At 33.2% G+C, this 22,757-nt stretch overlaps 2 protein-coding genes across 2 annotated transcripts; one reads left to right on the forward strand and one right to left on the reverse strand.

Moving 5' to 3' along the window:
• Positions 1–118: 118 nt before the first annotated feature.
• Positions 119–3,459, forward strand: LOC140444052 (TIP41-like protein). The gene is made up of 4 exons (XM_072535661.1): positions 119–382; positions 1,316–1,495; positions 2,811–3,030; positions 3,134–3,459. Exons 1-4 carry the CDS (start codon positions 204–206, stop codon positions 3,392–3,394), a joined length of 840 nt encoding a protein of 279 aa, XP_072391762.1. The 5' UTR covers positions 119–203; the 3' UTR covers positions 3,395–3,459.
• Positions 3,460–11,846: 8,387 nt separating this feature from the next.
• On the reverse strand, positions 11,847–21,304 carry LOC140444054 (uncharacterized). The gene is made up of 2 exons (XM_072535663.1): positions 20,885–21,304; positions 11,847–12,716 (listed from the first exon to the last, which is right to left on the reverse strand). Exons 1-2 carry the CDS (start codon positions 21,057–21,059, stop codon positions 12,199–12,201), a joined length of 693 nt encoding a protein of 230 aa, XP_072391764.1. The 5' UTR covers positions 21,060–21,304; the 3' UTR covers positions 11,847–12,198.
• Positions 21,305–22,757: the final 1,453 nt, after the last annotated feature.

The raw sequence follows: 22,757 nt of genomic DNA on the forward strand, positions 1-22,757 counted from the left end.
TTCAATGTATATTATAAACCATTAATCAGCCCAGCATCAATAGTACCTATTAAAAAATTAATAACCTGAACAATATAAACAAATAAATATTTTGTAATATTCCTCTTCTGTATCACTTGTCATTGTTTTGACATTCTATAACTTATTTAGAAATAGTTGTCAAGTTTGTTGATAAAAATAAAAATACCGAATACAAAGGAAAAATGTGTACGGTTAATAATGTTAAAGGAGAAATAGAGATTTATAGATTACCAGTAAATGCCGAAGAATATGTTATTAATGACTGGACAATTAAATACACAAAATCTCACATTCTTCATTCAATTTGTGCAAATACTGAAACATGTAGCTCTAAACCTGAAGAACGATGTCTCTTATGCTTGTAAGTTTTTGTTTTCGTATTTGATGTCTCCATTATTAAAGTTTACACCTTAAAAAATCGTATTTATTTCGATAAATTCAAAATCAGGTTTACAGCAGTTTTGTAACTCACTATCATACTAACATTGTCATCTTTGTATTCCACTTTTAGCACCATGTTCCAGATAAAAATTATATTTATTATCCACTAAAAGTTATTTCTTTTTTTTTTCACTCAACATTCACTAATATGCTACTTTTTTTTATTGTGTGATCACTAAAATAGACAATAAGAAACATAAAAAGGACAATTAACTTTTATTTTTGTCCTTATAATTGATCAAAAATAAAAAGAAAATTTGGGCGTGCCTATTTCACTATTATTTGAAAGAATAATTAGAAATTTATACAATATATATATATACATACCATTTGGCACAATTACCATCAGGGATATTAAATATCAGGCTGATTTTAAGTATTTTAGTAGTTAGATTGTGATTGAAAAAATTATATTATTTAGTGAAACCTGATTAGCTCAGACAATTTGAGGAGAATATTCTTAATTCAGGCTCATAGATGAGCATAGTAGTCATTGTGAGAGCTGTGCACCCAACTTCATGCAGCAAATAGAACCAATACATTTTTATGTGTGGTATTAGATGAGTGTTAAGTTGTAAATCATTCGCTTGTCTATTACCATTACCCCACATTGTATTGCATAGTTCCAATTACTGTGTGGGTTCTGGTGTGTACATAACGAATCCTACACCCTTCTATTGGTCCTCTTAGAAGTAATGTAGAGAACAGTGTATGCATATTCTTAATACTAAGTAAGGTACTTAAGTAGTTATTATTACTTTGTACATGTGTATTGATATATCTGCATAAATGAATAAAATCTAAGCATAATTACAAAATGTTAATTTTTATCTTTCTTGTGTTTATAATTTAGGTACAACAATGAACTTGAGCTACCTCATTTACCTGAAATGGTATTTCCTAATAATAAGTTAAATCTTAACCATAAGTCAGGATTTTCAGTAGAATTCAATGCCTTGGATGCTTTAAAGAGTGTCAGTAATGGAAAACAGTCAATAAAAGTTGCCCATTCTGACGCATGGAAAGATTCAAGGTAAGTAATTAATATGGGTGTATTTTGGAGATAGTAGGTTGTAGATAAAGGTGTTGTTTGACCTTGTAGATCTTCCACACTGCTACTTGAAAAATTCTTTGTGATTATATCAAATTTTGTGATTTTTGGATATAATTTAGCATTTGCCATGGTTTCTTTTTTAGATCAAGTACTTGCCTTAACAGATACTTAAATCTTTTACTCGCTGCACTGCTTATCCCTTTCATCAGTGATCAGTTCATCACATACATCTTTTTCTGTCTTAGTTTGGCTCATCCTCCTCTTCATCTTCGAAGGTGATTACAATTCCGATTATAGCATTGATAACACTCAGCTGTCTAGGCAGGACTGTGTTAAGGATTTAGGTGTTTATTTTGATTGTAAATTAACATTTCTAATTAATCTTCCTAATTAGTTCATCTTCTTTTCTTCTTTGTGTGACCAAAAAATCTGTTTTTGTGCTTTATTATAAATTGTACTATATCTTCCCATTTGGTTATATTTATTATTTCATGGTTCATCAGTCTTTTTTATTCTCTTTGTTCTGTCTTTATTGGTGCTCAATCTTTTTCTTTCAACTTAAGTTAGTTTTTTCATCTTCATCTTTTTTGTGTAAGACACATTGCTTCTGCTCCATGTGCTACAATCACTGGTCTAATTGTTGCTCTATATATTTGTATCCCTGTTCTTTGCTCAGGTTTTTGTCTCTTAGTAGTCAATGATATTTCCAATATACCTCATTCCCTGTTTTAATTTTTTGCTTATTTCTGCACTCCTTTCATTTTTGCCACCCACTATCACCTCCCAAGTATTTAAAGCAATTGAACCTTTGTGTTCATTGTATATGTATATTGTGTCTATTACTGATTTCCCTTTTCTAAATTCCTCTTAATACTATCCCATGTTTCCATATCCAAGAGATATCTAATAACCCAATCATTTTTTCATATTGATGAGGTTTTCAGCCTGTATTGGGAAAGTAACTGATGTAAGGTGTTTTTGTACATTGTCATTATTACTGTAATTTAAACTATTGTAAATTAACATGTCTAAGCATACTGCTTTGATAATTGTTATTGATATAAAATTAAGACCAGTGAAGATCCATCTATTGGTCTACAAATTGTTCAATTGATGTGTCATCTAGCTGAATCCCAACAAGTCGAATCCCAACAAGTCAACACATTGTGATCGATTTATCATTTAATCTTCATTATATTCTCTAGATTATTGACTGTGTAACGACATAACTTGAGGACTTCTTATACGCTCAACATTAATATTAACACTTTTGTTTTTAAATAACAATTTTTAGGGCGCCAGAAAATTTAGAAGAAAAAATCAAACCTTTTGACTGGACATTTAGCTCCGATTACAGAGGGTATGTGTCTGGGGAATCATCATTAGAAGAAACAGAAGAACGAATTAATATCGAAAAATTAAAAGAAAAAGAGAAAATTTTGTTTTATCAAGAATTAATGTTGTATGAAGATGAATTACATGACAATGGAATTTCTTCATGTACAATTAAAATCGTTAGTATACAAGTTTAATATTTTTTATTTAATTTTGGGGGAGGGAGACAAGAGAACTAAATGTTACATTTATGATTTATTTATATTAATTTTTAATTTTCAGAGGGTGATGCCTAGCTCGTTTTTTGTTCTATTACGATTTTTCTTGAGGGTTGATAATGTTATGGTAAGGATCAACGATACTCGAGTGTTTCATGACTTCTCAACCGATTATATACTTAGAGAGTATACGAATAAGGAATGTGGAGTAAAGGATTTGAATTTACCATTAACAGTGTTTGGGGATCCAAACGCGCTATCGCCGCATATGCCGTTACGAACATCCATTTTTGAAAAAATAACAATCCCTACTGTACAATCATAAACTAATGTAGAATATTTTAGTGGCAACTTATCTGTATTTTTACTAAATAAATACTTTTACTGTAATATTTCTGTATAATTTTTTTTACATTTACGGGAAATACCATTTTACATTTTCAATATTTAATAATAAATGCATAAATATTTTTTAGTTCTGGTCACCTGATGTTTGTCTGTACTTATTAAGTCGAAAAAAAATAATTGATAGCATTGTGTATTGTATTCCGGCTTTGCTATTCAATTCAAAACTGAAAACTCTCTTGTGGAGACTTGGAAGTCATGTATTTCTCAATCTATTATATAAAAACGAATCCCTATTTTCTTATATCACGCCAAAACTTAAGATAGACTACTGGTTTTATTAATCTCTTTTTTTAGATTTTTAATACTGTGTAGAATGTTTTTACCGCCTGTATTGTTGTATACATATATTTCGCAGACCTCTATTATTTTTTCTCTTTTTTCTCCGACTAAAGATTAAACAGGAATGGACAGCGCCCAACCCTGTCTGATCTTTCGTTTAAATTTAATATATTAGTAAAATACTTTTTATTACTTTACTTTTTACTTATTAGTAAAATTAGTAAAATAATTTAGTTAAACAAACTTTGTTAGCCTTATCTCAGATAAACAAAGATTGTTTGTTATTGAGAAATTTTGAGTTTATCTTTCTTGAACATTAGGATACAAAGCTTGATCAATTAAAAGTATTTTTATGAGTGTTTTCTAATACAGGTTTATCAATTAGTTCCCATATTATTTTATCGGTCTATCTTTTTGTATGTTTAGTGTTTAATTAATTATCTAAGTACCTACTCTAACAATAACTTAATGCATACAAAGGAAAATGATCAATAATCATAACGTAATTATATTTATCATATTGAGCACTTACAATAATTAAAATAAATTAAATAAACAATCGGAAATTTCATTATTTAACAGAATATTTTATTCATATATTGACTTAACACTTTTGCACAATCAGTAATTTCAAGATATATGAAGAAAAGTATTATAATTTGAATGTAATCATGGTTACAGTAAACGTCTCAACAGTGTTAAAACCGCTTCTAAAGATATCAGCCATTTTTGGACTTTACAATGTCAAATTTTGTAATAATAAAAGAACATTTTTTTGCTCTGGTACCAAATTCACGATGTGCTATTGTATAATAATTTGGTCAATTTATTTGGGTAAGAAAGTTTTTCTTATTTCTTTATTTATACCTGCTGTAGAAAGCTACAATGTTTAATTGTTTCAATTTAAAATAAATACTGAAAAAATCTGTACAAATATTTAAAAAAAAAATAGCATAAACCATATACTAATAATAATCACAATGTATTCATATCTCATCATCATCATCAGTTGGCGCTACAGCCCTTCGTGAGCCTTGGCCTGCTTCAAAACATTCTTCCATCCTTCCCTATCGAGTGTCTGTCTTCTCCAGCCCCTCACTCCAATCTTCCTCAGATCTTCCTGTACATCGTCCAGATATCTGAGTTTAGGTCGCCCCCTTCTTCTTCTTCCGACCGGCCTGTTTGGCATAGTTATTTTAGTGGGATCACTCTCATCCATCCGCATAACGTGGCCCACCCACCTTAGACGGTTTATTTTGATGGTTTTCACAATATCTGCATCACCAAAAAGTCTATAGAGTTCAAAGTTATATCGCCTTCTCCACAGACCCTGTTCGTTTACTCCGCCATATATGGTCCTCAATACTTTTCTTTCAAAGACTCACAGCAACTCTTCATCTCGGGTCGTCATTACCCATGTTTCCGATCCGTATGTGAGCACTGGGCGTATTATTGTTTTATAAAGTTTGCACTTTGTTGCTATTGACATACTTCTCGCTCTTAGTTGAGGGCCCAGGCCAAAATAACAGCGGTTAGCCACGCATATTCTTTTTTTTATCTCGTTGGATGTGTTATTTTTGTAGTCTACCAGTGATCCTAAGTAGCAGAATTCTTCTACCATTTCTATCGTTTCGTGTTGCACCTCTAAGTTATTTTGTTGAATTCTTGATATGGCTGGCATATATTTAGTTTTCTGGATGTTAATCAGAAGTCCGATGTTTTCTGCGGCATTTTTGATACGTGTGAAAGCCTCCACTGCTTCATTTTGGGTTCTTCCAATTATGACGATATCATCAGCGTATGCCATTATTTGTATACTACGGGTATATATCGTACCTTTTAAGTTTATTCCCGAATCTCTCATAACTTTTTCTAACGCTAGGTTGAACAGCGTGCATGATAGCGCATCTCCCTGGCGTAGTCCTCTGTTGGTTTTAAATGGTTTTGAATGGTTATTCATATCTGGTATATTATATTAATATCGATATTTTGGTATTTTGAATTCTGTCAAAGTATTTAATATTTTTTGTATAGCAAAAACCATAGATATTTCGCCCGTTGCAACTCTATTTCGTTTTAACATTAGCACATTTAATTTAAATCCAAAATGATTTTCAGATATTTCGGTCCCTTCGCGTATCAGTCTAGTCCAGGCGATATCTGTTGTTGGATGTGAAGCATATAAACGTAGTTTTTGCATAAATCGCTCCAAAATGTCACTACAAATGATTATTTCAATACACGAAACAAAGTATGAAAAAAATCCGATATTTTCCCTCAATTTTTCGCATATATCTCAAAAACTATTAGTTTTAGAACAATTTTGTATGGTATAAAAGTTTTGTAACTGTATTTTACGTAAGATAATGTTAGTTTCAAATGCCAAAAATTATTATTATTAAAAAAATAATAAAAGAAAAAAAAACTAAGGACCTTCATATTCCGAGAAATAAAACTTTTTTTTTTAATTATGACATAATGGAATATCTGATTCTTATAATGAATATCTCTGAATATTTGAATATACCTGAAGCGGTGGTGTAGCTATACTTAAATAAGTTTAGTGTCTATTTGCAATGTTTATCTTTCTTGTGACATACAAGTAAATTCTGATAGCCTTTGCAGGTTATAAGAGTAATTGCCACGTCCTCGTATAATTTTAGGCGACTTTAATGCTCACAACATAATATGGGGGTCAGATCATACATCTGCTAGAGGCACAAGTATTGCCGATATCTTAGATCAACTTAACATACATTTTCTTAATGATGGTAGCCCCACAAGATTCAATATTTCAACAGGGTATTCCTTATGTATTCTCAGTTGGGATGCTCTACCCTATACATATGGTAGTGACCATTTCTCAATCCTTATTAGAAACCATAATTCTCATCAGATCCCATATTAATATCTAAGTGGAGAATAAAAAATGCAAATTGGCAAAAATTCTCCGAATATATCGATAATAATATTTCCACTTTGGGAATAACAGACGATATTAACTCAACTATGGAGCAGTTTAATCAAATTATCTTAAACGCTGCCCAGAAATTTATTGGTAAATCTAAGTCTGTTAACGGTCGATGTACTGTACCGTGGTGGAATGAACGTTGTGCTACAGCAATCCGTGAAAGTAAATCAGCCCTAAACCTATACTAAAAGCATAAAACACCCGAAAATAAAGTAAAGTTTAAAATGCTAAAAGCAAGGGCCCAGCTAAAACTTCTAAAACATTTTCATGGAATAAGTACGTATCGGAAATTAATAGCAATACCCCTCTCTCTGATGGCTGGAACAAAGTTAGAAAATTATCTGGTTTACACGACACTTCACACAATTTCAAGAGTTTAAAAGAAAATAATAATTTCATAACATCGAGCAGTGATATTGCAAAAATTTCTGAAACAATCTATCAAAGCCACTCATCGAATCAACAGTATACAGTCAATTTTCTTAAAGTCAAAGAATTCGCCTAACAAAATCCCGTACATCCATTCTTCTTCTGCTAGTGCTTATCCTCTATGGATGTTGGCTACCACAATGACCCATCGTATTTTATTAGCAGCTGTTCGAAATAGGTCCGTGGTGGTCATACCAGTCCACTGTCTCAAATTCTTAATCCAAGATATTCGGCGGCGTCCTGGTCCTCTATTTCCTTCTATTTTCCCTTCTAATATCAATAGTAGTCTAATTCACTATATGTCCGAAGTATGCTAACTTTCTTTCTTTAATGGATTTCAAGACTTCAGGTTCTTTTTGTAAACGTTGCATTACTGCGTCGTTAGTTACATGATGTACATATGATATTCTGAGCATGCGACGATAGCACCACATCTCGAAAGAGTGTAACCGCCTGCAAGACGCATTAGTGAGTGTCCATGCCTCTGCTCCATACATAAGAACAGAAAACACATAACAATTAAGGATTTTGAGTCGGAGATGTAAGTTCAAGGTTAAATTGCAAATAACTTTCTTCATCTGTTTCAAGGCACTCCTTGCTTTTTCCATCCTACATTTAATCCATTTACATCCATTAGAAGTTCAAAATAATTCCTTAAACCATCCTATCTCTTTTCAAGAGATAAACTCATTTCTTAACCTGAAGGATTCTAGTCCTGGACCTGATGACATTCCTTCAGCATTTCTGAAACATCTTCCTGTTTCAGCCATAACGTATCTCTCTTTTTGGCTATTTGTAAAATTTGGCTCCACCACCAATGGCCAGCTATTTGGTCAAAGCCAAAAGTCATTCCTCTCCTAAAAACTGACAAACCTAAATATGACCCAGAATCATACCGACCCATATCGACAGCGTGCAAATTACTAGAAAATATTGTTACCTCCAGACTCTTATGGGTTTTGGAAAATTCCAATCTCTTAATCTCCGAGCAAAATGGCTTTAGAAAAGATCGGTCAACCACAGACAACATTTTAGACTTGGAAAGTAAGATACATAAAGCTCTTGCTACAAACCAAAAATGCGTTTTTTTATTTGTTGATTTAGAACGTGCATTTAATAAAGCTTGGAAGTACATTTTGAGACAACTTCATAGCTGGAATGTTCAAGGTCACTGCCTCGTCTTCATCCAAAACTTTTTAAACAACAGATCTTTTCAAATGAAAATAAATAATATTTTTTCAAATATTTATCGTTTGGAAAATGGTACACCCAAGGATCCGTGCCCAGTCCAACATTATTTCTAGTGACCATAAAAGATATAAAAAAAATATTCAAACACCCTTACAAGCCCGTTCATACGCTGACGACCTAGTGGTATCTATTAATGGCAAAAATATCTCCTTAATGACATCAATTCTTCTTTTTAGACACTCGAAAATTGGTCCCACCTTACAGGTTTTGAATTTTCAATATAAAAATCCGAGTTGAAACCTGTGAATCCATGAGAAACAGCTGGAGGTTATGAGATCATCAAAAATTCTTGGGTTTAATCTTTGATTCAAAGCTTACTTGGAAAGATCACATCTCACAACGCATTCTTTCCTGCAATATAAGATTAAATGTGTTAAGATCTCTTTGTAACAAAAAATGGGGCTCAGACCAATCCACTCTACTTCTTCTGTATAAATCTTTAATACGTTCTAAGCTAGATTATGGAGCAATTGCCTATTTCACTGCTGATCAATCTCTTCTTAAACCATTAGATATTAGATGTTATTCATAATAAAAGTCTTAGATTAATTACAGGGGCTTTTCCAACTTCCCCGGTACCCAGCATTTATGCTCTTTTAGGAAACCACCGCTACATCATCGCCGCATGTTCCTCGGCCTATCACATGCAGCCTCAGTCGCTTGTATCATTTAAAAATTTAAAACATATTTTTCCGAAACACCCTTTTGAAAAGTTACTAAAATACCAGCTGTCCCAAGCTCATCAACATTGAAAAAGAGTTCAATTTTTGTGGGTACCCTCACACGTTGGAATAACGGCAAACGAAGAAGCTGATAGGACTGCACGACAGGCAATTTTAAGCGATTATTCGGAGCCTACAGACAAGTGTGTTTCCAGTGACTTAAAAGCTTATTTTAAAACTAAAGTGTTGTGTTTGTGGCGAAATGAGTGGTGCCAAACTAATTTTAAGCTGAATAAGGTCAAGAGTAATGTTTCCCAGTGGATTCCATCGTCGCTTAACAGGCGTCAACAAATTGTGCTTGCGCGTTTATGTCTATGACGTACAAAGTTAACACACTCTTACCTTTTCACAAAAATTAATCCACCCATATGAGATCAGTGTAATGTTCGATTAACAGTTGAACACTTTTTAATAAATTGTGATAAATATGATCAATTTTGTTATTTATATTTTGTTCCGTTGCTAATAACCTTTTGGTGGATGCGACTTTTTTTCTAATAAAATATTTTTTCAAAATTATGCAGATTAAAAACTAAAACTAAACTAAAATATTAAAAAAAAAAGAAAAATTAAAATCCGTCCATTAGGAGAGCCCCGTGAATTAAAAAAAATGGTTAAATTTTAGGCTTATAAACAATTAGAATAACTTCATAATTGTTGATCGATATTAACTTTCAAAACAGATGTTAAAAGGGATTAGAAAGACTCTTCAAAAGAAAAAAAAAGATCGGTTCATTAGTTCCGAGTTATGATCGGTCAAAGTTGACTGTAATTTACAATAAAAGTATAAGGTTGTAAGGTCAATTTTTTAAATAAAAACCTTTACATCACTACACTTTGGTTAAAATGTCAAAGGTAGTCCGTACGTCAAACCACTTTGATTTGTTCATCCGTGTCTATTTTCTTGTTATTTTCACTATCTGTGTCTTCTCTTTGCAAAGTTGCAGACCAGCAACTGGGCATAAATTACTTCCACAGCACAGAGTGGCTAGATTACAATTTTCCAGGGAACATTTTTACATTGGAATTTAGGACAATGGAGTAATGTTCTTTTTAAGAATGAGTCGAGATACTCATCAGATGGGAGAGAGAGAACGATTATGGCGTAGAACTGGAGAAAGATTTGCGGAGTGCGCTTTCAGTCCCCGCGTTAGCCATGGGGGGGGGGGCAGGGGGGGGGGTTCTGTGATGGTATGGGCAGGAATTGGTATTTATTTAGAGTTCGTTGACTGCATACCGGTATATTGAGGAAATTTTAGCGAATCACGTAGTACCCTTTTCTCAATATATCGGCGATGATTTTCTATTAATGCAAGATAATGAGCGACTCCACTCTGCAATGTGTGTCACGCAATATTTAGAGGAAGTTGGTATTAATAAAATGAACTGGCCAGCGTGTTCGCCCAATCTGAACCCAATAGAGCACGTTTGGGACGTTTGGCAGAAATATTAGAGGTCGCGAAGTTGCACCAGCCTCAATTAACAAACTTCGCTTGGCTCTAGAAGAGGAATGGCAAAACATCCAACAAGATGATCGTCGCAACCTCATAGACAGCATGAGCCGACGTGTACAATCAGTTATAGAGGCTAGGGGAGGCAATACAAATAATTGTTATTTTTTAGTAGTTTTCCTTTGTTATTGGCGTACTTAGGTTAAGTTACATTTAAGTTGTTTTTTTGTTTTGTTATTTTTATCATTGTTTATTAAAACCAAGATCATTTCTTTCCTTTTAATCATTTTTTAAATATAGTGCTTCTGGGATGTCGATATGATATTCCTTCGATAACAGTCACCAGACCCCTCATGGTCGTATTACAAATTAATACGAGATATTAGAGAATTAAAAGATAATGGTAATAATTCGCTCCGTGCGTGAATGACGCGACACCTACCGCCTTCATCTGACAGTTTTGGACCTACCAATTTTCAGGTTAAACATATGACATATGTTTGACATTGTTAAATTCATGCGAAATTGACAATTATTAATAATTAACTTTTTAATTATATTTTTTCAGTTAATGTACAAAATAAATGTAGTATTAAAAACTGGGTTTCTCAAAATTCATCATAATATATCTTTTCAACCACAAACGGAAAAGAAAGGGAAAAATCTAGTACTGGCAAATCAAGTTTTTCTCGTGAAGGAGCATATATTTAAAAACAGTAATAGTAAAAGTTACGATATAAAAGCTAAAGTCATCAGACACTCTGCAGCCTTGAAGCCTTATAAAATATCATTTAAGGTAAATTATTTAAATTTTTCCTATTTCAATTGCATAAAAATGAAGTTATGTGATATTTACTTTTTCATATTAATAACACGGATCCATCTTTTTCTTTTCTCTAATTTATATGTAATCTTTGGGAACCTATTAAAACTACACTTACTGTTTTTGCTATTATTAGCACAATTAAATACGCAATATGTATTTGCACACATTTTTGATAAAATTTATGCGTAAAAAGGTAGGTCCAATTGTGTCATATTTCGCCGCTACGCACGCTGGCATCGTTTCAAAGTACCCCTACCATGGTCACGCACGGAGCGAATAGGAAAACTCGTTAATTGTGGGTGGCAAAGTCATTTTGCTCCTAAAACTGAACCAATTCATATTTTCACATGAAACAAAAACATAATACTTAGAACACATGGTTGTAACCGAAAAACCGAATTATTCCACAGGATGTTTCAAAGTTAGGATAAAAAATCACCTTTCGATTAACCCCGTATAATAAGTCAAATACAAAATTTAATTAATAAACTGACTATACCAAATCAAAATAGGGCTAAAAATAAAAAAAAAACTGAACTATTTAGAATTTGATTTATCCAAATGAGGCTACTTTAGAACAGATACCGCCTGGACTGATAATTGTAAATAAAAACTAGCATGTAGGTATATTAATCTATTATTTTACTTTTATATCATATCTTGGTACATTTTCACCTGCTTGTTCTACTGTAGGGTATTATTGATAAATGGAACATAAAAATACAATCGATTCGGAATGCTATTTCCAAGTACGGCTAGGAATAGGTGCACTTTTTAAGTTTCACGAAGATATTATGAAAAGTCAATTGTCTGAAAAACCTCCATTATTTTACATCGAAAAGAAATTAACTGATTTGCAGGTACAGTATTCAGAAGCGGCAGTAGGGACATTAAGAACGCTTTGTTCCCCATGAAATCTTCATCTCCTTCGTGGTGTTGGAACATCATACTCTGTGAGGAATCACCCTTTACTTCGCTCATTTCATAGTCATCGGTGGAATATTTATGTTTAGATGATTTCTCGTAGGGAAAGGGTTCTTCTTCTATCTTAATAAGTTGTGGCATAAAATCAACACTTTCTGTATCTTCAGCTTCGGAAACGGGATATTCAGTCTGTTGTTCCGATGTTTCAATACTTCTAAGTGTACCTCTAGATCTCATATGTGGTTTTAAGAAATGCAGGAGATCGTAGTATAAATATCTTCTTTTAAACTTAGCAGCCTGGCCACATTTTGCTATTCCATTTTCTATGTCAACCTGCCTCTTAAAGTGATCCCGAATTGACTTCCATTTCGTCTGAAGTTCCCGTTCTAAAACAAAAGAATATATTAATATGATCATTCTCATTAACTATCTTAAGAGATAGCTTTGGTTCTCATTTGACACTTTAAAATGAGTTTGATAGTTTGACCATAGAATACACCACCCAACAAGAAGCGAAACGAAGGGCTTATTCGTAATCCAAATTTCTGTGAGAATCCGTCATGTTCTCAATAGTTTATCTGTCAACCTATAAAAACTGAAGTTTGTTTACGTATTGAGAAGTGTTGTTTCGCGTGTGTTGGTTAATAGTAAAAAAAAAAAATAATACTATTATACATATTTTTGTACATACCTACATATTTTAATACAGAAGACTTCCTCTATAACGAGAACTGAAATGGCAGACTAATTACCTCGTTATACGCCGATCTCGTTATATAAAACAACAATAATACTGTGTATACATATGAATATATAGTTTTTTAAAACATTAACTTCCTATAGTGAAGCCATTCGGAGCAATATAAGATGCTAAATATTGTTTGAATGGCGTTTTTGAAAAAAACTTGTTTACTTTTATTGCCAATGAAATACATTAAAACAAAAAAAGAGTTGTTTACTTTTATTGTCAATGATATACGTTAAAACAAAAAATCTGTATTCTGTAAATCTTTATAAAGCGTATTTTCAAGGATAACATAAACTATTTCTTCTGCAATTGGAAGAAGTCTGTCTTGACTGCTTTAAATTGTCCAGTATTCTATCTATCATATTTTCTAAAGATGTGAAACAGTTGTATGCTTCTTCATTTGCGTTTTGTCTTTGGATAAATTTTCTTACAACGTTTAAAGCACTTTCCACATCTTGTCTATTAGGACCTTCTTATTATTAGGTGCGAATGGTCAACCCCTTACAATGACACTTGTGAATCATAAATTGTAAAATCCGTAAACTAATTTTCGAAACCAAATTCAGATTTTTGCTTTAATCTGGGCCTTCTAAGAACTGCAAGGCAAAACAGACGTTGATAAAGATGTTATTAGAGACATGGGGAATCTAAAAATTGCATTCCACAACATATCTCCTCAACTAAGCAAAAATCCTTAGCGAATTGGTTTCTAGTACTCGTACAGAGTAGGTATATCGGAATAAAAGGAAAAAGACAGTTAAGATAAAAAGAAAGTCCAAGAAGTTAGGTTAGGTTCAATATGAGTAATCAGTTAACCACCCTTCAACTAGATTTAAGAAGTCTATTATGGCTCATCCGACAAGATAATATATAGTTCACATTGGAATACCTACTGTCTGGTCCTGATAATATCTATAATGAAATGATAAAACTACTGAACGAATAAAACATGCTAACACTTACGCCAGTAATTAATGAAATATATAAAACATAACAACGATATTATATACTGCCATTACATCTTCGTAGACTTTAAGGCAGCGTACGATACTATTGACAGGTCCCAATTATATTTGGCGATGATCGAATTAGGAATACCAAAAGGATTGGTAGAATTAATTAAAATGACAATGATGAAAGTCGAATGTAAAGTGCGCGTACAAGGGGATGTTTCAAAACCATTTAAAACCAACAGAGGACTGCGCCAGGGAGATGCGCTATCAGCACGCTGTTCAACCTAGCGTTAGAAAAAGTTATGAGAGATTCGGGAATAAACTTAAAAGGTACGATATATACCCGTAGTATACAAATAATGGCATACGCTGATGATATCGTCATAATTGGAAGAACCCAAAATGAACCAGTGGAGGCTTTCACACGTATCAAAAATGCCGCAGAAAACATCGGACTTCTGATTAACATCCAGAAAACTAAATATATGCCGGCCATATCAAGAATTCAACAAAATAACTTAGAGGTGCAACACGAAACGATAGAAATGGTAGAAGAATTCTGCTACTTAGGATCACTGGTAGACTACAAAAATATCACATCCAACGAGATAAAAAAAAAGAATATGCGTGGCTAACCGCTGTTATTTTGGCCTGGGCCCTCAACTAAGAGCGAGAAGTATGTCAATAGCAGCAAAGTACAAACTTTATAAAACAATAATACGCCCAGTGCTCACATACGGATCGGAAACATGGGCAATGACCACCCGAGATGAAGAGTTACGCGAGTCTTTGAAAGAAAAGTATTGATGACCATATATGGCGGAGTAAACGAACAGGGTCTGTGGAGAAGGCGATATAACTTTGAACGCTATAGACTTTTTGGTGATGCAAATATTGTGAAGACCATCAAAATAAACCGCCTAAGGTGGGTGGGCCACGTTATGCGGATGGATGAGAGTGATCCCACTAAAATAACTATGCTAAACAGGCCGGTCGGAAGAAGAAGAAGGGGGCGACCTAAACTCAGATATCTGGACGATGTACAGGAAGATCTGAGGGAGATTGGAGTGAGGGGCTGGAGAAGACAGACACTCGATAGGGAAGGATGGAAGAATGTTTTGAAGCAGGCCAAGGCTCACGAAGGGCTGTAGCGCCAACTGATGATGATGAAAACATAACAAATAGTTTTCAGGTAGTTGAACTACAACATAGTTAAAGGAGTCTAATAAGACTTGTTACACTGATGCTCAAAATCATATACTATCGAATAAGAACACGGTGCAAACAATGGGATTGTATATTTTCTAATATTTAGATTTTTGTCAATCCCTGCTCCACATAAAAACAAAATGAAGTTTTACGTAATAAACAGAAGTGTCATTAAACATTACCACGTAGTTATATTTAATAATATTTATCATTGCCTACATTTTTTCTAAATTTTTCTAAATTAACCTTTTTTTTGTATATTCTGTACCATTTATTTCCAACGGGCTGCTACCCAATAAGATTAACAATGTTTACAATGGTTATATTGAATAAATAAATGAATTCGGCCTTCAGTGTAAAAAAATCTAGATCTGGGTGAATATTTGGCCATCTTAGTACTCGAGATAAAAAATTATTGAGGTATGAATTTTTCAAATACTACCCTGATACTTACAACTAAAATTTTGCAAGAACGAATAAATCATCTCATAAACTTAGCAGATGAACAACAAGATTTCCGTACATGAAATTAGTGTACAGATGCAATATTCCCCATAAATTGATTACAGAGAAAGCGTTATAATACAATAGATCCACATTCCTAAGGCATTTGACAAAGTAAGACTTCAAGATGTAATACATCTCTTGTATAATAAAGAGATCCCGCTGGGTATTATAAAAACAATTGAAAACGTCTATTAAACGAACAAGAAGCCACAATAGATGGACACTAACTATGGATACAGGCAATGTAAAAATAGAGTAAAATACTAATATGTACATATCTTCTTCTTCTCGTGCCACTCCTAGCGGAGATTGGAAATCATCATGGCCACTGCGACTTTGTTAGCAGCGCGCCTAAAAAGTTCAATCGAACTACACCCGAACCATTCACGTAGATTACGAAACCACGATATTTTTCTTCTTCCCACACTTCTTTTGCCCTTAATTTTGCCCTGCATGATATTTCTTAAAAGTTCGTACTTTTCACCTCTCACAATGTGCCCCAAGTATTCCATCTTTCTAGTTTTTATCTCATTTAGAATTTCGCATCTTTTGTCTATGTACATATACAGAACAGTAAACACATTAAAAACATGGTTAATAAAATTTTAAAATTATTTCAGTTTGGCTATTATTATCTATCCATAACATTTCTTAATATCCCTTACACTGCAGTTAAATAGGTCTATATGACAAATATCTTTATTAACACATTACACTTATATTGCATATAATTAGTAGAACAAGCATTATATGGACTACAAGAAAACAGGTCATTACTGTTCAGTCTTAGATTAACCTTTGGCACATGAAACCTAATAAAGTTGATCAAACCACATTTTATATACTAAAACGCTAAGCCCTTTTCTTGTCTACCACTTTACTCAAAAACCATATTAGATAATTAAAATATTTTTTCGGAATATTATTAGTATTATGTATGAGATTGTCAAGATACTTTTGGTACAAAAATTCACTTCCGGTTTTGAGATGACCGGAAGTTAAAATTTACTTTAAGTTTTAGACCCCACAATGTATATATGGATCGAAAGGTCTCGTCGAGACGAATCTAAATATGTACTTCCAGTTGCAATCCGACACCGGAAGTGACCCGAAACGCGCATAAAACGTCAAGATAGAGCAAATCTGACACCGGATTCGTGATCAGCATGCAAAATTAACTGCTAAATGATAATATTGTAACAAAAAACATTGTTTTCGACGAAATATTTCGTGATATTTAATACACTTTTTACTTGCATTATTATTGATGAATGTTATGTATATTCTTGCTTATATTGTTTGTATTGATCTCTTAATTTTTCTCGCAAAATAAAAATTTGTTTTTAAAGTAAACACAACACAATGCATATCCTAGTATTTTGTAGGCCTTATTACAAATATTTATATAGTGTTCATTAAATTACATGTTAGCCTGTAGGTATATTCCAGATCTTTACATTTGGTTTTCCTAAATACTATACAATTGTTAATTCTATAATAATTATTTTTAATGCAGTCAATTTTGCGGGTAAGAGATATAACTCCACACTTTTTAATACTCAGGACAATATTGTTGTACCTGAACCATTCTACAACTGAGGTGAGGTCCTCTAGTAGTAACTGACAATCATTTGGAGTATGTATAGTCTTAAAAAGCTTAAAATGATCTGCATAGATCAAACTAGAAAAAAATTCAAGAGATTTTGGTAGTGAGTTGACAAAAATTAAGAAAAATAACGGCCCTAAGTTGCTCCCTTGCGGGACGCTACATGTAGCCTGAAATTGATCTGAAAAACACCCACCAATTTTGACTCGCTGAAACCTTGATTCCGCATACGATTTTATAAATGTACAAGCATGATGTGAAAAGCCAAACTCATTCAATCTCAATAAAAGAATGCCATGGTCAACCATATCAAATGCCTTTGAGCAGTCAATCATTATTAAGTCTAATTGGAGTTTATTATTTATTGCCTCACTAGCAAAATTAGAGAGAATGTAAAGGTTACTGCTTGTAGATAACCCAGGCTGTTCTGGAGCAAATTTATTTGCAATTTTTTTTATTATATTCTTATACAGAAAGACGGAAGAAAGAATTTTCTTTTTGAAAATAAGGAAGTAAAAAATCATGAGGGTGATACTACAATTATTACTGGAAAATTGATTGGTAATTTGTATTTTATACAATTGCAATTGTATTAGGATGTGGTTAACATTGTTCGTGATACACCTGAGTTGTGGCACAAGCGGATGGGACACTCTTGTAAATTTCCTGAGTCCAGTAGGCGAGATATGCTTGAAAGATAAACAGACATGTTCTCCATTTTTAAAATGCATCACAAGTGATAGAAAAGCTCGACTATGTGTCCACAGATGTATGTGGAAAAATTAGACCTCCTACTCACGATGGTAAAAATTATTATGCTTCATTCATTGATCATTATAGTCATTTTGGAGCATTATTATACCATATTAAAGAAAAGAAAGAAGTGGAAACATACTTTAGGAATTTTGTAGCATTAAATGAATCAAAATTCAACATGGAAATTTAAGTATTTAAGATGCGATAATGCTGGGGAGAATAGTCCTAAAGGCTTTAAAGATTTTTGTACTAGTAAAGAAATAACTATACAATATTCTGTACCCAGGAATCAAGAGCAGAACGGATTAGCAGAAAGATATAATTGTACTGTTTTAGATAAATCTAGATGTTTAATTTTGGACAGTGGTCTTGACAAGTAATCTTGGGGAGAAGCTGTATTGGCTGCTGTGTACTTAACCAATCGAACTCCTACAAGTACACTGCCTAATCACTGTACACCAGCTGAATTTTGATGTGGTTACAAATCTGATATGAGCAAAATTAAATTATTTGGATGTAATGCTTATGCACATATTCCTAAAGAAGATCGATCTGGTAAGTTTGCTGAGAGATCAACAAAATATATTTTTATTGGCTATTGTGACAATGGATACCGCCTCGGGGACCCTCTAAAACGAGTATTTGATGAAATTTGTGAAAGTGAATCTCCAGTTCATGTGATGAGATATAGAGGTCTGCATGAGCAAACTATTACTGAACCTGAAGTAATACAACCTGGTAGTAATCAAGAAAACGAGATACATAGAAGTTCAAGATATAAACGTATGGTTTTACTCTTGATGACTATGAAGTGAGTATGATTAAACACTTTAAGACGCTTAAAAGCTCTCTTCGAAATATGGATTTATAGAAGTCTCTTGAAAAAATCCTGGACGGATCATGTAGGCAACGAGGAAGTTCTGCAAAGAATCAATAAAGAAACAGTTGAGTACCAACATAAAAAAGAGAAAAATCTCATACCTTGGCCATGTTATAAGATGCAAAAGAGCAAAGATTTTGATGGTAATTATCAAAGGAAAAAATAGAAGACAGGAGAAGACTGAGAAGACGCAAATATTCGTTTGAGAAATATAAGAGAGTGGACTGGTTTGGACTCACATATACTGTTTGAACTGTACAAAATAGATATTACTTCACTGAGATTATTGCTAACCTTCAATAGAAGATGATACCGTAACAAAAAGAATATGAGAATTTCATGACCGAAATGATAAAGGATGGTAATTCAATATTCCAGAGGTAGAAATCCCAGCAATACAAATTCAAGGATCAAAGGAACTTCCAGATAAAACCGAAGAACAACAAAACATCTGGAAAAGATGACATTGTAAACTAGAAGGCGAATGCGTTATAAAAGCCTTAAACCTCTTTATAACGCCTGCTTCTTTGAACGAATTACAGCAGAAAAATGGAATAGTTATGATAATATTGCATAAAAAAAAAGAAAAGTTACAGAAATTGGAAACTACACATTTATCTTTATGAGGATAATTACTAACAGACTGGACAGTTCAGCATAGCTTCCTGTTAAAGAGTTCTTACAAAATGCAATAATGATATCTTCCTTGGAGAAGGCTATTAGGTAAGGAGACACCATCTCTCTTAAGGTATTCACCGCTTTATTACAGAAGTGCTATGAGACAAAACAATTGGGAAAATATTAGAGTCAATATAAATGGGAGTTTCGGAACAACTTAAGGTTTGCACTCATCATAGACTTTACCCTTCCCACCTACCAGACCTGGTAGATCATGCCAGCCAACTTCTTAAAGAACTTCAGAGCTGATGTACACGAGTTGGTCTTAAAATGAACTTTTCCAAAAATACACTACATGACCAATATTGTACTGGCCAAAAACATTTCTACTAATGGCACGCAGTAAAACAACAAAAAGAGTTAAACAGAAGAATAATATTTACATGGGCAGCTTACGGTAAACTGAGGGGAGTCTTTAGATCAGATATTCCCATATGCTTGAAAAGTAATGTCTTTGATCAGTAATCAATAAAATAGAAGTGGCACAGAGAGCAATGTTCAATATATACCCCAGAGAGAGAGTTTCAAATCAAACATGGAAAAAACTGGCGTTACGGACACAGTTAGAGATGCAAGATGGACCAAAAACATTTTAGAATGGGGACCTAGACACGATGCTTATCGTAATCGATGGCGTCCTCCAACAAGATAGTCGGACGACATCAAGTGCATCCAACACAAGGTGCTCAAGATCGGATGCAATGGAATTGTTTACGGGACGACTATGTTGCGCAGTGGACTCTGCTAAAACCGCTAATGATGATGGTATTGAATATAATATATCTCATTCCCTCAAGGAGAGAGCCTACCTGAAGATCGTTCTAACGTAAAAATAACAGGATAAGGGCAAAACAAACATGGTAACAAATAAAATTAATACCTGAGGTGCTCACCCGATAGGACAATAAACGAGACACACAGACTTTCAGAATGATCATTCCATAAGTTTATTTTGTCAGTTCTTTACTAGGCTACAATAATAACAAAATTATAACCAAACTCGACAATTACTACACTGTCCAGGGTGATGCAATAAAAAATAATTTAGTACATATTTATGACCACTTGTTGTTAACGCTATGTTCAATACTGGATGGAAAGAGAATATTGAAAAAAATTGCAACACCCTGTATATAAAAATAAGTTAAATAAATATTAGGTAGGTATATTATGAAATACGACTACAAAATAAATTTTAGTAGGTATACCATACATACGTAATCTGTTCTTTTGTTCGCCGTTTGCAGAGTCCCATTTGTCGTACATTTCGGCACATATTTCTTCCCATAGTCGAAGCTTTAATTCTCTATTAAGGTACTCTTTTTTAAACTGATTATAAAGGGCAGGTCGCTTCTCTACTTCTCTTATAAATTTAGCAGTGTCAAACATCATACTACAAAATATGTCCACGCTTTAACATAATAATTTTTGATTATTACTATATTATAAACGCTTGCTTGCGATCTATTTTACGTCAAAAATTGTCACCGTCACCAACGTTTTTGTACTGATGTGAAGCGTTGAACACGCAAACGTTGACTTCGGTTGTCGACGTTTTACTGCCCCTGTCCCCGCCTCACGCTCGGAGACTACCGATGCGTGTTCACTCACCCTTCACGAAGGCGTGTAGCACGCGCCGTTCATCGTTCACCGTCGTTGACTCGTTGGGCTGTTGTATAGCGGTAGAGGTTGGAGTAGATAATAATAAAATTTAACAGCAATATATTGAAATCTTTGATTTTGCTTTAACAAATCTCGATTAAATGAAACTAAATATATATTATAATAAAATATTCTAATTTTCTTAGGATACGTTCGTTTGCAAGAGTAAAAACTTCATTTACAGTAGTTATACATGAATAGGTGGTTGCCTGAATCTAGGCGCGAAACTTAGAGAAGCGTTTTTTAATAAGTGTTTATTTTTCTTTTTAAATAAAATACAGTATTACTACTTATTACTCAATATTATAACTATATTAAGTTAAAAAAATATATATTAATTTATTTGCATGTGCTTATTGCTATAGATAACAGATAAAAATATTTTTTAAAACAATTTATAATCTAATTATCATTTTAATGGGAATAAGCCACATAATAGTTTATAATCTATCCATTCGGAGTTCAGTTTTGCGTTCTGGTATAGTCTCCCATTTGCCACTGTGTACATGGTATTTCCTAAGTAATTTGAAATGTTGCTTGCAATTGCTCATTAAATTTTAAGATAAAAAAGTTCTAATAAACGTATCTGATACATTTTATCGCTATAGAGATACATAACGTTGATTCAAGATCTTTCAAGATTTTAAGATCAAGTAGAACACACGAAAATATTAGATATAAAGGTCCAGAAACTTAGAACTTACCATGATATCGGTTACTGATTATTTCTTCATGTGTGTCAGGGGCTTTGTATAGTTCGCTGTAGAATTTAGTCACGAGTTGTAATATTTCATTTCTGTCTGTAATTCTGGTGTTCTCGTTTGTTAGAGCAACGATTTGCTTCTTCGATTTGTTTTCTTATAGTTTTTCCTGTTTTCAATTGCATTTTCTACCAGTCTCTCATTGTATTTTCTTATGTCTTCCTTAATACTTTTCCTTATTGTCTTACAAATTTCTGTGTATGGTATTCTCTGTATGTTGCTACTTAGTTTCATTTTCCTCCTTTGTTTTAGCATTATTTTAGTTTTATCAGACAGTTTACTGTCTTATAAAAGACCCACTACCAGAAGTGTCCGACAAAGAGACGCAATTTCACCAAATCTCTTCACTGCAGCTCTAGAAAATATATTCAGCAAAATGAACTGGCAGAACAAAGGAATATCCATTGATGGAGAATACCTCAGTCATCTAAGATTTGCAGACGACGTCGTTCTGAGTGTTAATAATCCTGCAGAACTACAAGAACTTATAAGCGACCTAAATGCAACTAGTAATGAAGTTGGCCTAAAAATGAACTTGACAAAAACAAAAACCATGTACAACGAGCTAGTGGATGTCAAAGATGTAATAATAAACAACACTGCACTTAAGACAGTTGACGAGTTTGTATATCTGGGACAATTAATACATAAATCTGGCTCCTTACTT

This window comes from Diabrotica undecimpunctata, chromosome 6, assembly GCF_040954645.1.
Source record: "Diabrotica undecimpunctata isolate CICGRU chromosome 6, icDiaUnde3, whole genome shotgun sequence".
In the NCBI taxonomy this organism is placed as follows: domain Eukaryota; kingdom Metazoa; phylum Arthropoda; class Insecta; order Coleoptera; family Chrysomelidae; genus Diabrotica; species Diabrotica undecimpunctata.

What these genes read in the sequence shown, in the direction of transcription:
- LOC140444052 (XM_072535661.1), top strand. Translation starts at nt 204, where the DNA reads ATGTGTACGGTTAATAATGTTAAAGGAGAAATAGAGATTTATAGATTA. An exon ending in GAACGATGTCTCTTATGCTT is followed by an intron (nt 383 to 1,315) that starts GTAAGTTTTTGT and finishes TTTATAATTTAG; the next exon opens with GTACAACAATGAACTTGAGC. An exon ending in CTTCATGTACAATTAAAATC is followed by an intron (nt 3,031 to 3,133) that starts GTTAGTATACAA and finishes TTTAATTTTCAG; the next exon opens with AGGGTGATGCCTAGCTCGTT.
- LOC140444054 (XM_072535663.1), bottom strand. Translation starts at nt 21,059, where the DNA reads ATGATGTTTGACACTGCTAAATTTATAAGAGAAGTAGAGAAGCGACCT. An exon ending in CGAACAAAAGAACAGATTAC is followed by an intron (nt 12,717 to 20,884) that starts GTATGTATGGTA and finishes CTTTTGTTTTAG; the next exon opens with AACGGGAACTTCAGACGAAA.